The sequence below is a fragment of the Chlamydomonas reinhardtii genome, chromosome 8, assembly GCF_000002595.2.
Source record: "Chlamydomonas reinhardtii strain CC-503 cw92 mt+ chromosome 8, whole genome shotgun sequence".
NCBI classification, from domain to species: domain Eukaryota; kingdom Viridiplantae; phylum Chlorophyta; class Chlorophyceae; order Chlamydomonadales; family Chlamydomonadaceae; genus Chlamydomonas; species Chlamydomonas reinhardtii.
Genome location: NC_057011.1, coordinates 4,060,156 through 4,072,355, shown reverse-complemented (window position 1 = coordinate 4,072,355; position 12,200 = coordinate 4,060,156). Strand labels below are relative to the sequence as shown.

The 12,200-nt window shown below is 64.8% G+C and overlaps 1 protein-coding gene across 1 annotated transcript; it reads right to left on the bottom strand.

The window, feature by feature from the left end:
• Positions 1-413: 413 nt before the first annotated feature.
• Positions 414-11,890, bottom strand: CHLRE_08g379450v5 (uncharacterized protein). The gene is made up of 18 exons (XM_043065235.1): positions 11,402-11,890; positions 10,996-11,165; positions 10,544-10,703; positions 9,875-10,193; positions 8,814-9,462; positions 8,448-8,555; positions 7,901-7,982; positions 7,449-7,525; positions 7,041-7,136; positions 6,346-6,442; positions 5,777-5,856; positions 5,046-5,169; positions 4,244-4,354; positions 3,415-3,942; positions 3,102-3,218; positions 2,600-2,960; positions 2,306-2,448; positions 414-2,089 (listed from the first exon to the last, which is right to left on the bottom strand). The coding sequence occupies exons 1-18, from the start codon at positions 11,759-11,761 to the stop codon at positions 1,091-1,093; spliced, it is 4,581 nt and encodes a 1,526-aa protein (XP_042922236.1). The 5' UTR covers positions 11,762-11,890; the 3' UTR covers positions 414-1,090.
• Between the last annotated feature and the right edge of the window lie 310 nt (positions 11,891-12,200).

Here is a 12,200-nt window from a genome sequence, read left to right as displayed (position 1 = left end):
CTGCCACCGCGCCTCCTTGGGCCATCGCAGCGCGCTGATTTGCGCTACCTCTACTTTGGGCACCGCACAGCCCCAGAAGTTGGCTGCCGTGGCGTGAGCAGCGGACCGCGCCTCAGCGTTGCTGTAACAGGGTAGCTCGCGCCATGCTGCTGGCATGTGAGGTTGCCTGGTAGCATCGATGCTTCAGTTGGCGCCGCTCCCAGCGCACTGTCTGTCACAGACGCGTCAGAGTGCCCTGGATGCTGTCAAGTGAGGCTGCCGCTGCCGTCGGCACGTCCTCGTGCTGCGTCTCGGTAAACGCGGTGCTCGTACTGTGTGTGTGTGTGTGTGTGTGTGTGCGTACGCGTGCGTGCGTGTGTACGCGTGCGTGCGTGCGTGGCGACCGAGCGTGATTATTTGGAGGAAGGCTGCACAGGTGAAAGCTGTTACAGAGCTCTGGGCCGGCAACAGCAGTACGGGCAGGCCGGCAGCTGCACCGCCCGGCGCCCGCCCTGCTTGACTGACATCCCTGACACCCAGCACAGCCGCTACTCCATGCCACTCTCTCATACATCCTGCCACGCCCTAACCCTGAACTGCGCCAGGGGGTCATACTTTGTTAGTTGTTGCGACGTGATATGGCGCCCGGCGCGCGCTGCTGAGCTCGAGCGAGCCTAGGTTGCCCTGGTTGCCCCGGCCTAATTGCGAGCCCCCAGAGGCACAGGACCGACGACTTTGCTGTTGCGTCATTGCGTCGAGCCATGTTGCAGTCAAGTCACTTGGACCTCGGCAACAGCCCCACACCGCTAGGTTAGCTAGGGAGCAGCATGGGGCACAGACCTAGTAATGTGCGTACCGCATGGAACGCTCCGCGGGCCGAACGCCTCTGGCGTCACCCGCGCGTAAGACGCGGGAGCCCAATCGCCCAACCGCAACTTCACCACAACCTCCACATACGGCACTGCAGGCACCGCACAGCCGAGTGCCCCCGAGTCACGTGCCGGCGCTGGGGCGTGGCAATCCTGAACTGCCTTTGCATATGACTCATTCGCCGCACCCAACGCCCCAGCTAGCGCGACTGCCACGCCGCCACACCCTCAAAACCCGGCCGTTAGGGCCGTACACCGCCACCGCCGCTCGCGCCGCAGTACGCCGCCGCCGCCGCCTCCGGCCCACTGGTGGGCGCCAGCGCCATGACCCATTCGTATACTGCCGGCGGTACGAGGTACGGCAGGTGTACGGTGGGGCTCCAGCTGTCGTCGCCGCCAACGCCCATATGCACGTGGTCGATGTGCACGTGCGTCAGCCGGCGGCTGGCGGCGTCCACGTCAGCAGGGTGCGGCGGCGCCGCCACGGCGGCGGCGGCGCCGCCGCTGTCTCCGTCGTCACTGGCGGCGGCGGTTGGACCGTAGCAGGTGCCGGACGGCCCACGCCCGCCACTGAGTTCGTACTCGTGGCGGGCTGCGTGTACGGCCTCCATTGAGTGGTCCGACACGGACACGTGCAGCAGCGCTCCCGGCGCCGCCGCCCCTGTGCCCGCCGCCGCCGCCGGCCCTGCTGCCGCATAAGCGGCGAGACCAACGGCGCCACCTGCGCCAGCACCCGCTGCCGCTGCCGCCACCGCCACCGCCGGCTCTGGCAGCACCGCCAGCCAGCGCACATCAGCGCGGCCGCCGCTCTCCTGCGGGAAAACGTACGGCACGCGCATGGCGGCGGTGGCGGCGCCGTACAGTCCCACGTGCGCGCCCGCCTTCCGGTCGGCGTAGCACTCGTGTGGTCCGCGTCCCAGCCACACCGCCTGCCGCAGACCCGGCGGCGCCGCCAGCCGCACACCCACGCGCGGGAGCGACGGCGTCAGGCCCGGCGGCAGCCGGGCCGGCAGCGCGCCGGTGGTGTCCATGATCCAAGAAATCTGGATCCAGCCGTTGGATTCGATATCGTACTGCGCCGTGATCCGGATCTGGCCCTCCGGGCCGGCGGGCGCCGGCGGCGCGGCTGGGTCTGCTCCGGTGGTGGCGGCGTCCGGGCTGCTGCTGGCCGCGGCGGCCGCGGCGGGTGTTGTTGTGGCGAACCAGTGCGCGCCGCCCATCTCGCCAATGCCCACGCCCTCCTGTCCAGCGCGGCGGCGGCAGCAAGCACCGGGTTACCGGGTATGGGTTTGCTGCCTCAGCAAGTTGCAGGACTGTAATGTTGCTACATTTGCGGAAGCACAAGCAGTGGGGTGCCGAGGAAGTTTTGCACAGCCCTGTGTCACAGCAGCAAGCTGCAAGCCACCCTCAGTAAGGGCCCTCGCTGGCTCGCGAGCTGGTATGCTCCATCCGCGCACCTGCACGCCCCCTGCGCCGCAGTCCTCCTTGGGCGTAGGGCGCAGCACCCACGACGCCTTTACGCGCACACGCGAGGGCGCACCACCGCTGCCGCCGCCGCTGCCACCATCACCGGTCTCAACAACAGCCAGCTCCACTGGGCCTGTGAGCACAGCCCACACACACACAAGGGTGATTAGAAAAATGGTCAGAAGTCATGCGCCACGTAACATCTGCCGATCTGTGAGCCACAATAAGACACGCCGTTATCCACACTGTACACGAGAGCCACACGCCGACGCCGCCCCGCTCACCCGCCACCCGCAACCGGTCCAGCCCCGCCGCCACCCAGCGGCCAGCGTAGCTACTGCCGCCGCTGCCGCCGCGGTCGTTGTCGGTTGCGGCGCGGAAGAAACACGGCTCCAGGGGCGCCGCCAGCAGCGGCACGGCGCCGCCGCTACTGCCGGTACCGCCGCTACTGCCACTGCTGCCGGTGCTACTGCTACTGCCAACGTTGCTGCTGCTACTAGCGGGGAGCACCTCGAACTGCTCTATGCAGCCGCTGCCGCCGCCAATGACAAGCAGGCTTAGCCGGGCACCGGCAGTCGCATCGGTGGCGGTGCTGGACGGCTCCCCGGCGGCACGTGTGATTGTCATCGTGCCCGTGGACGGGTCCTGCGCGCACGTGGAGCCACACGGACAATACTGACTCGCAGAAAGAAGCACGGCTGATCCAGCTGCAGCCGAAAGTCACCATCCAAGTCGCCGGCCATTACCATATGCTTGCCGACAACATACCGTACGCCTGACACTCACCCGCGCCACACGTAGCCCGCCAGCCGCAGCTGCCGCAGCCGCAGCCGCCTGGCACGAGGCGCCTGGCGCGGTCCCGGCGGCTGAGGCCACCTCGCGCAGCAGTGCCGCGCGGTCCAGCTGCATGGGGGCAGTGGCATGAGGGGTTGCAAAGATGGTTGGAAACACGGTACAGGATGCACTGAAGACTGCATACCAAGTCGTTACCAAAAGAGCGGCCAGGGGGAGGGGACGGAGGGCTCGACGCAAATCACGGTAGCAACGGGTGGCGGCGGCGCACAATGCACACGCCCCCGTATCCCATGCGCACGCACACCTGCGGCGGCAGCTCCAGCTGTGTGTGCGCCGCCACGTGACCCGCCTCCGCCCACACCGTACGGCGCCGCAGTACAGCTCGGACCTCCACGTGCACGTCCAAATGTACGGCCATGAAAGGCACGTCAGCCGCCGCCGCCGCCATCACTGCCGCCGCCAGCCCCGCCGGCGTCAGCGGCAGGTCTAGCTCGGCCCGGGACCGCGGCGCCACATCCAGCGGCTGACTAACGGTCAGATCGTACCAGCCGCCGTCATACAACGGTGTCGGTTGGCCGTTGGCGGCGGCGGCGGTTGACACGATCGGTACGGTGGGCGCGGCGCCGAGGGCGGCGCACGGCACAGGTCGGCCGTTGACGAGCAGCCGCGCCTGCAGCGCCAGGTGACGCGTACGGCACATGTCGTACTTGCTCTGGATGAGCAGCTTGAGCGGTTGGCGGTTGGCGGCGCCGGCGTCATTGCGGGCGGCGTCGGTTGGGCTGGTGTGGGCGGGTGCCCACGCGAAGGCCAATGGCGCCATGACTGCCTTGGCCTGAGGGCGGTGTGCGTGGGCGGCAGGGGGTATGTGTGAATGTGGGTGTGAGGGTGTCCAGTGGTGAGGGTGGAGCGGAGTGCGCGGGGCGGCTGGGGCGAATAAAGTATCACACTGCCTCCCTTACACGGACGTCAGATCTAAAAGCAGTTGGCCGCTGCGACCGTGGCCGTGCCAGACGGAGCCGCCCTACCTAGCCTGACGCGCCGCCCTACCTCGCACACGTCCCTACCTCCCACCAGCCCGACGTGTCACGTGTCACTGACAGCACTACGGCGCCCCACCCCTTCACCTGCCGTACCTCGAACAGTGCTGGGTGTGGCGATCGATCCGGGAACACAAGCCCGTTTGCGCAGAACTGGCCGTCGTTGGGTGCGTCCCCGAAGTCGCCACCGTACGCCCAGTACTCGACCTGCGCAGGCAGGGGTGCAAGGGAGAGCGGGAGATGGTGTGAGGGTAGATGGGATGGGGGAGGGAAGGAGATGGGGCAAGAAATGACTGTTTGGGGTGTGAAGACTGGGAGAGTAAGGTTTGGAGCACCCGAGGGGTGGGTCGGTAGGGGTGTCGCCCGCCCTCCCCCCCCCACACACACACACCGCCGCGCCCTGCCATGCCGCTGTGGCCCTCGCCCACGAATACTTTCCCAGCCCTCAATGCACCCCCGACTAACTCTGCCTCATCATTCATTGGACAGCCCTCAAAACCGTGGCCGTAAACGGTACAAATTGCCCAAACCGTGCCGTAGTCAATGTAAAACCCCCGTACCATGAATACTATACTATAACAAAACCTCCCAGTCCGACCGTTTAGTCAAGGCTCTGGCGCTGCTCGGGTGCGGCACTAAACCGCCCTAGCAGTCCCTCATGGAACCTGCAATCCTGCACAGTCCTTACCCGACGTTGCACACCCGCGCAAGCCGCCTAGGATTCGCCCTAAAAAACCCTCTGCACTCGACCAGTTTAGCACAGGCTGCGGCACTAAACCCTAGCAGCCCACAACGATCCAGCATTTAAAATTCAATTTGATAATTGCATACACAAATACAAAGGATCGATATGACAGCAACACAAAAGCACATTAAGAATGTCGCTCGCGTGACGCACCTGCCGTCCGTCGCCCAGTCGGGCCCGGCCCACTAGGCACTGGTCGGCCCAGTCCCAGATGAAGCCGCCGGCCAGCGAGGGGTGCGCCTCCAGAGCCGCCCAGTACTCGGACAGGTTGCCGGTGCTGCATGGCGGCGCGTGGCGGCGAGGGCGGGGGCGGGTGTTGGCGTGGGGTGCGGGCGCCAGGACGTCCCGTACACGTACAAAACCAGTGCGCGGGGGTCTGTGCGTCGCCGCACGCGGCAAGCGCGCGCACACAAGACATACACACACAAGACATACACACACGCACACACACACACACACACACACACACACACACATACACACACACACACGCGCACACGCGCACACACACACACACACACACACACACACACACACACACACACACACACACACATATGCAGGCGCGCTGCGGCTCTGCATCGCGAGTGTGGCGTTGCGGTGTGTCTGTGTGGTGCTATCGCCTGGCCGGGCGCCCGGAGCGTGAGGAATGCGCATCAGCAAACTTCCAGCCAGCCAGCAACTTGTCGGTACAGTAACTCCGGCGTTCGACCAGCCATGCACTTCTGCTCTGCCGCTGCAAATTGTTTGCCGTCTGCTTGCGGTATGGGCGTCAGCTGCATCCTACGGGACCTCGCCGACCTGCCTAAACCCTGTCCCATCGCACACACACAAAGACACACATACACGCACCCCCCCCCCCCCCCCCACACACACACACACACCTGTTGCCCATGGAGTGGGCGTACTCGCACAGCATGATCGGCCGCGACTCCTCTCCCGCGTCCACCAGCGCGGTCAGAGCCTGCGGTGTGTGTACCGCATGGGGGGCCGTGTGTGTTGGGGAGCGGGTGGCGTGTGCGGGAGGAGGGTTTGATGTGTGGGATTATCGGCGGCCCCTGTATGCATCTTGCGCCCATTCGTCTGGGCCCATCATCACACAACATCACAGTCATATCCGAGCCTGCGTACGGGCGCCTCCGCCAAGGCCTAAGCCAAGCTCAGCCAAACCCATGCTGATAGCCTGCGCCTTGGTCGCTACGGCTCCAAAACGCTGTCCAAGAGGACGGCTGCCTGGGGACAGACTGCCGCCGGGACCACAGCCGTGGCCGCCCTCAGGGGCCTATGGGACGGGGGTGGCCCCGACGGGAATCTGCCCCTAGTGCGCTCCCATGCATACGCAACAAACGCACACGCACACGCGAAACACGTGACACACATATACACACACGCGCGCACACACGCGCGCACGCACACACACGCACATAGCCACACACGCACACGCGCTCCCTGCCTGCAGCTGGTGGGGTCGGGCGTACATGGGCGGGACGACGTCGGTGGCGGCGGTGCGCGAGCCCCCGCCCTCGTAGTGGATGGGCCGGGAGCCGTCCCTGCAGCCGGCAGGCGTGGACACGGGCGTGTGTGTTTGTATGTGTGTGTGTGTTAAACAAAAAACAAACGGAACAATTCCTCCATACACGCGTGTGTATGTGTGTGTATGTGTGTGTGTATGTGTGTGTGTGTGTGTGTGTGTGTGTGTGTGTGTGTGTGTGTGTGTGTGTGTGTGTGTGTGTGTGTGTGTGTGTGTCATCAGAGTGCAGTATCAGATGTCTGGCCAAGCGCCCGCCCGCCCGCCCGCCCGCCCTGTGCCCCCCCTTCCTGCAGCTGCCCTCTTCTCTTCGCACTCCCGCATGTGCGCTGCCGCCGGCCCCGGGGTCCCCGGGTCCCAACCCAACTCGCTACCCAGTGCAAGGAACGACTTGCCAGACCCAGCCACACATATGCCCCACGCCCGGGGCTTCCCTGCTCCACGCCACCCCACCAACCCATACCGTAACCCGTGGGGGTTGCACACCTAGGGTTAGCCCCTGCCCACCTCGCTCCCCTCGTTACTATGTTGCTTGCTGGCAAGAGTGCTCGTCGCACATATAACTGGATAAAGATTAGCTAAAGGCGTAATGCCAGAAGGCAACACACGCCAGTGCTCACTTGGCTCGCAGGTATCCCGCCATGGCCAGGTGCGCGGGGCCGTAGCCCGCCTCGTTGCCCAGCGACCACATGATCACAGCGGGCGCGTTCTTGTCCCTGCCGAGCAGCGAGGAAAAGAAAAGGAAAAAGAAAAGGAAAAGAGAGTCAGAGACAAAGGCAGATGGATGTGAAATGGGCGCATGGCCCCTGCAATCTGCTCGTGAATGCTGCTTCGTGCGCGGTCATTTTGTTCGCCACACGAGCTAGCTAGCTGCCAGGCCCCCAGGAGCAGCCTCGCTCCCCACCACCTACCCGCTCACACTCCTCCCCACCTACCCGCTCACACTCCTCCCCACCTGCTCCTCCCCACCATCCACCCGCTCCTCCCCACCACCTCCTGCACACCACCTACACGTCACGCCCACTCACCTGCCGTACATGTTGACAGCCCGGTCCAGAATGGCGGCGGCCCAGGCGGGGGAGTTGGCGGGGTTGGACATGTTGTCCTGTGTGTGGGGGGGGGGGCAACATACCGTATCGTTACACCCATGATTGATTTACAAGAAGTGAAGATGTAGGGGGCAGGATCCGGCACGTGGGGAGAGATGGAAGGTGGGCGTGACAAAACGGGAGAATGTTGAATAGAGCTTACCCAAAAAAGGCTTTTCCACCTGGGGGCGTTAAAAAGAATGAGGATTTGGAGCTCGGTGGCACGCATGCCATGTAAGGAGTCGCTCCCAGCACACACACTTTCTTGCAACCACACTTACCCACAAGCACAAGTACACATAACCACAATCCCTCGTGCTCTCTGACACACACAAACACGACTCACGATTACTCCCAGTCACCCACTCAACTGTGCCACCCAACCCGCTCACCGTGAACATGGGGTCAAAGCCGTGTGTCTCCAAGTTCACCTCGTCTATGAGGTACAGGCCGTAGTGCGCACACAGCTCGTACCTGAGTTAAAGAGCACAAGAAAAACGAAGCGCACGGAAGTGGGTGTGCATGGAAGTGGGCAAAGCAAGGGAGCGCATTGGCTTGTCGCTGCCGACCAGCAGACAGTGGAGGGGGCGTTGTAAATACCAGCCCAAACTAGACCAAAACCAAAGAAGACGAGCGGAGCACAGGCAGAGGTGTTAGTTGCAAGCGATAATACTTTGGGAGGGGTGCGCCGGCCGAGGGTGCGCGCGGCGCACACAGGCGTCCCCCGGGGAGCAGCACACGACCACTGGCTCGGCACCGCCAGGACCTACCTGCCTGCCTGCCTGCCGGTCCCCGGGACCACATGCAGCGCGAGGCGGCATCAACGCTCCTCCGGCCAGACTTCCCACCCACACCAACACCCACATCCACACCCCTAACCCCACACCACACCCACACCCGCACACCCACACCCGCACACCCCCACACCCTCACACCCACCATCGCACGTGGTTGGGGTAGTGCGCGCAGCGCACGGCGTTGAAGCTGTGCTGCTTCATGAGCAGGATGTCGCGCACCATGTGCTCCTCACTCAGGGCCTTGCCGCGCCTGCGGGGTTTTTGGGATTGTATTCTTTATTGGGGATACAGGCAGGCGGCGGCTAGCTCTTGATCTTCGGCACCAGAGATACGGTAATGAGAAGGGAGAGCTTCAAACTACCGCAGTGAACACAAGGTGCATGTGTGTTGGGTACGGTACACCAGGCACCCAAACAACAAACACAAACATTTAAACACGCCCACTCCCGCCCACGCCCACGCCCACGCCCACGCCCACACACACGCACACCGATACACACGCCCCCACCTGTGGTCCCACTCGTGTCGGTTCACGCCGCGCAGCATCACCGGCCGCCCGTTGTGCCGCAGCACCGCGCCGCGCGACTCCGTGTGCCTGAAACCCAGCTGGCAAGACTCATACTCCAACACCTCCGCCTCGGCTACCGCTGCTGCTGCTACTGCGGGTGCTGCTGCTGCGGGTGCTGCTGCTGCTGTCGTCGTGTTGCCGCTGCTGCTGTTGTTGCTGCTGCTGCTGCTACTGCCGCCGGCGTCCCGCCGCAGCTCCAGCACCAACACATACAAGTGCGGGTCCTCCGCGCTCCACAGCCGCAACCCCATGCCACCACTGCCACTGCCGCAGCTACTGCCGCCGCTGCTGTTACTGCAGTCATGCGCCAGCGGGTCTGGCTCCGCCACCCTCCCACCTCCCACCCCTCCTTCCCGTCCTCCTCCCCCATCTCCCGCACCACCGCCGCTGCCGGCACCCGCCAGCAATGCCACCGCATCCAAACTGAACCGCGCCACGCCGCCCACGCCCGCTGCCGCGCGGTCACGCTGCCCCGCCGTGTCCACCGCGTACCAGCGGCGCGGCCCGGCGGTCAGGCGCTGCGGCGGCGGCGGCGGCGCGGCGCTCGACCCGTCGTGCGAGTGCAGCAGGTGCAGCACCACACTGCAGGCTGCGGGACACAGGGGGGGGGGGTACATTAATGATCATTTGAGAAGTGAAGGCGGGGGGAGTGGCAGTGGCAGTGGCAGTGGCAGTGGCAGTGGCAGTGGCAGTGGCAGTGGCAGTGGCAGTGGCAGTGGCAGTGGCAGTGGCAGTGGCAGTGGCAGTGGCAGTGGCAGTGGCAGTGGCAGTGGCAGTGGCAAGGACGGGCGGTGGGGCGGGGCGGATTGGGAATGCGGCGTTGTGCGATCGCATGGAGGAGAGTGGACAACGCGCGCCACGCTGCATTCGCGATCCCCACGCCCATTCGCACGCCACGCCCGGATCAAACCCGCCCCCTCCCCTGTGGCAGCCATGCCCCAAACCCCAGATCCCAACCCCCGTGCCCCAGCCCTCAGACCCATCCCCACACACCCGCCTACCGGCCAGCTCCTCCTCGCTGGGCCCCGCCACAAACACCTCCACCTCCAGACCAGCCGAGCGCAGCACCGGCGCGCCAGCGCCGCCCTCCGCACCCCCCGCCGCCGCAGGCTCTGCGGCTGCGGCTGCGGCTGCGGCTGCGGCTGCGGCTGCGGCTGCGGCTGCGGCTGCGCCCGGCAGGTCGAAGGCCAGCGGCGTTCGCACTGTGAAGTCTGTGATGTGTGTGGGTGGCTTTGCGAGCAGGTGCACGGGGCGGTGCAGTCCGGCCAGGCGCCACATGTCCTGGTCCTCCAGGTAGGTGGCGTCGCTCCAGCGCAGCACCTGGGGGGAAAGGCGGCGGCGGGGGACAGGGGTGCGGGGGACAGGGGTGCGTGCGGGGACAGGGGTGAGAGGGACAGGTGGGGATGTATGTGGGGTAAGGAGGGGGTGGGTTGGAGGGTAGGAGGGGGTATGGCACTGGGATGACTGGAGTAGAAGGGGGGGCTCAGGATGCTGGTCAAGCGCACCCAAGTCCAAGCATGCCCATGCAGCCACCAGCCCACTCAAGCCCATCCCCCGTCCCACCCCACCTCCACCCCGCCCCACCCCCTCAACAAACACACACACACACACACACACACACACACACACACACACACACAACACACACACACACACACACACACATTCACCTGCACCGCCAGTGTGTGCGCCTGCCCCGGCGCCCGCCCCGCCAGCAGCCGTGTGACGTCGAACTCGGCGGTGGTGCGGCTGTCCTTGGCCATGCCCACCAGCTGACCGTCCAGCCACACGTAAAAGCAGCTGTCGCCGCCCTCAAACTGCAGGAACGCCCTGGGGTGGTGGGTTGGGTGGTGGGTTGGGTGGTGGGTTGGGTGGGGTGGTTGGGGCGGCGGGGTGGTGGGGCGGTGGGGAGGATGTGTGTGTGTGGTTGTACATAAGGGAGCGCAAGGGCAGGAAACACGTGTGCGTGTGTTCAGGGAACACGCAACGAAACAGAGGTAGAGAGAGAGGGGAATCGTCGCCTGCCAAGCCTCGCAGCACCCAACCCAAGTTAACCAAACCAGCACACGTAACACCCAAACGGGCACACACCCGCACACGCAACACCCAAACGCGCACACACCTGTACCCTGGCGGCAGCTCCTCCGGCGTCAGCACAAAGGTGTGGCGGTAGCAGCCGGTGGGGTTGTCCAGCGCCGGCACGAAGGGCGGGTCAAGCGGGATGGGGTAGGTGAAGTTGGTGTAGATGGGCGTGCCGAAACCCGCACACTCCCAGTTCAGCGGCACCGCGATCTGGAGGTGGGGTGGGGGCGGTCCGGGGGCCAGGGGACAAAAGCTGGTGTTCGGGAAGCCTTTCTGTTGGGCTGCTGACGTGAGCTAGTAGGTTGCAGTATGGCATGTAGCGCCACAAGTTGAGGGGACTGGAGCTGTGATGCACCAACGTCCCTGTCCTTCCACTGGCACGCGCAGCAGCTGACACGCCACGAAACACACGAGCCTTGCAGCCCGCCCCTGCCCCACATCCCCACCTTGTGCCAGCCTTCTGCGGCAAATCCCGGCTGCACGAAATCCTCGGGCACCTCCCCGGGATTCCGAAACAGCTGGAAGCTCCACTCGCAGCCTGACAGGGTCCGAATGCCGGTGCCGGGCAGGGGCGCGACGCCTCGGGCCGCTAGCGACTGGGTCGCAGCGGCGCGCTGCGAGCGCAGCTGCTCGCTAGGCTGCAACTGCGTGGGGCAGGTGCCGACCACTCCGGGTCGGAATATGGAGACCGCGGACTTGATGTCACGGAAGGAGCGGAGCGGCGCATGGCTTGCACGCTTGTTGATGCCGAGCGTGGCGGGGGATTCCCAGTCCGGGACGGTCAGGCCCGGGCGAGCGCCCTTCATTTTATCGTCAAGTTACTATCTAGTAGGTATTAGGCAGCCATGGATCGCACAGAATGCGTGAATGCGAGCGGCAAATGCGTTACAAAGCTGACACAGAACGCTCGACTCGTCCGGCTGGGAGTAATTGTGTTCGTATAGTGCGTACATATATATGCAAGTGTCACAAACAATAGTCCGGAATGCATCATCAGCTTGCTAGCAAAACACGGCGGCCCGCATTGGCACCCTTGCACCCCGCCCTTGGCCGCACACGGTTCGCCCTAGTCCCGGAATTGGCTCAGAGCGGTCACATGCAACACGGTTAGAGCACCTCGCTATGTGGTGGCCATTCTGATGGAGGAGTCGCTGAGCCTCCGACAGGGTTGTGTCGCTGGGAACGGAGCTGGGAGCGGGGCTGGAGGCATGAGTGCATGGACCGGCGGGCTCTCCGCATGCTCTG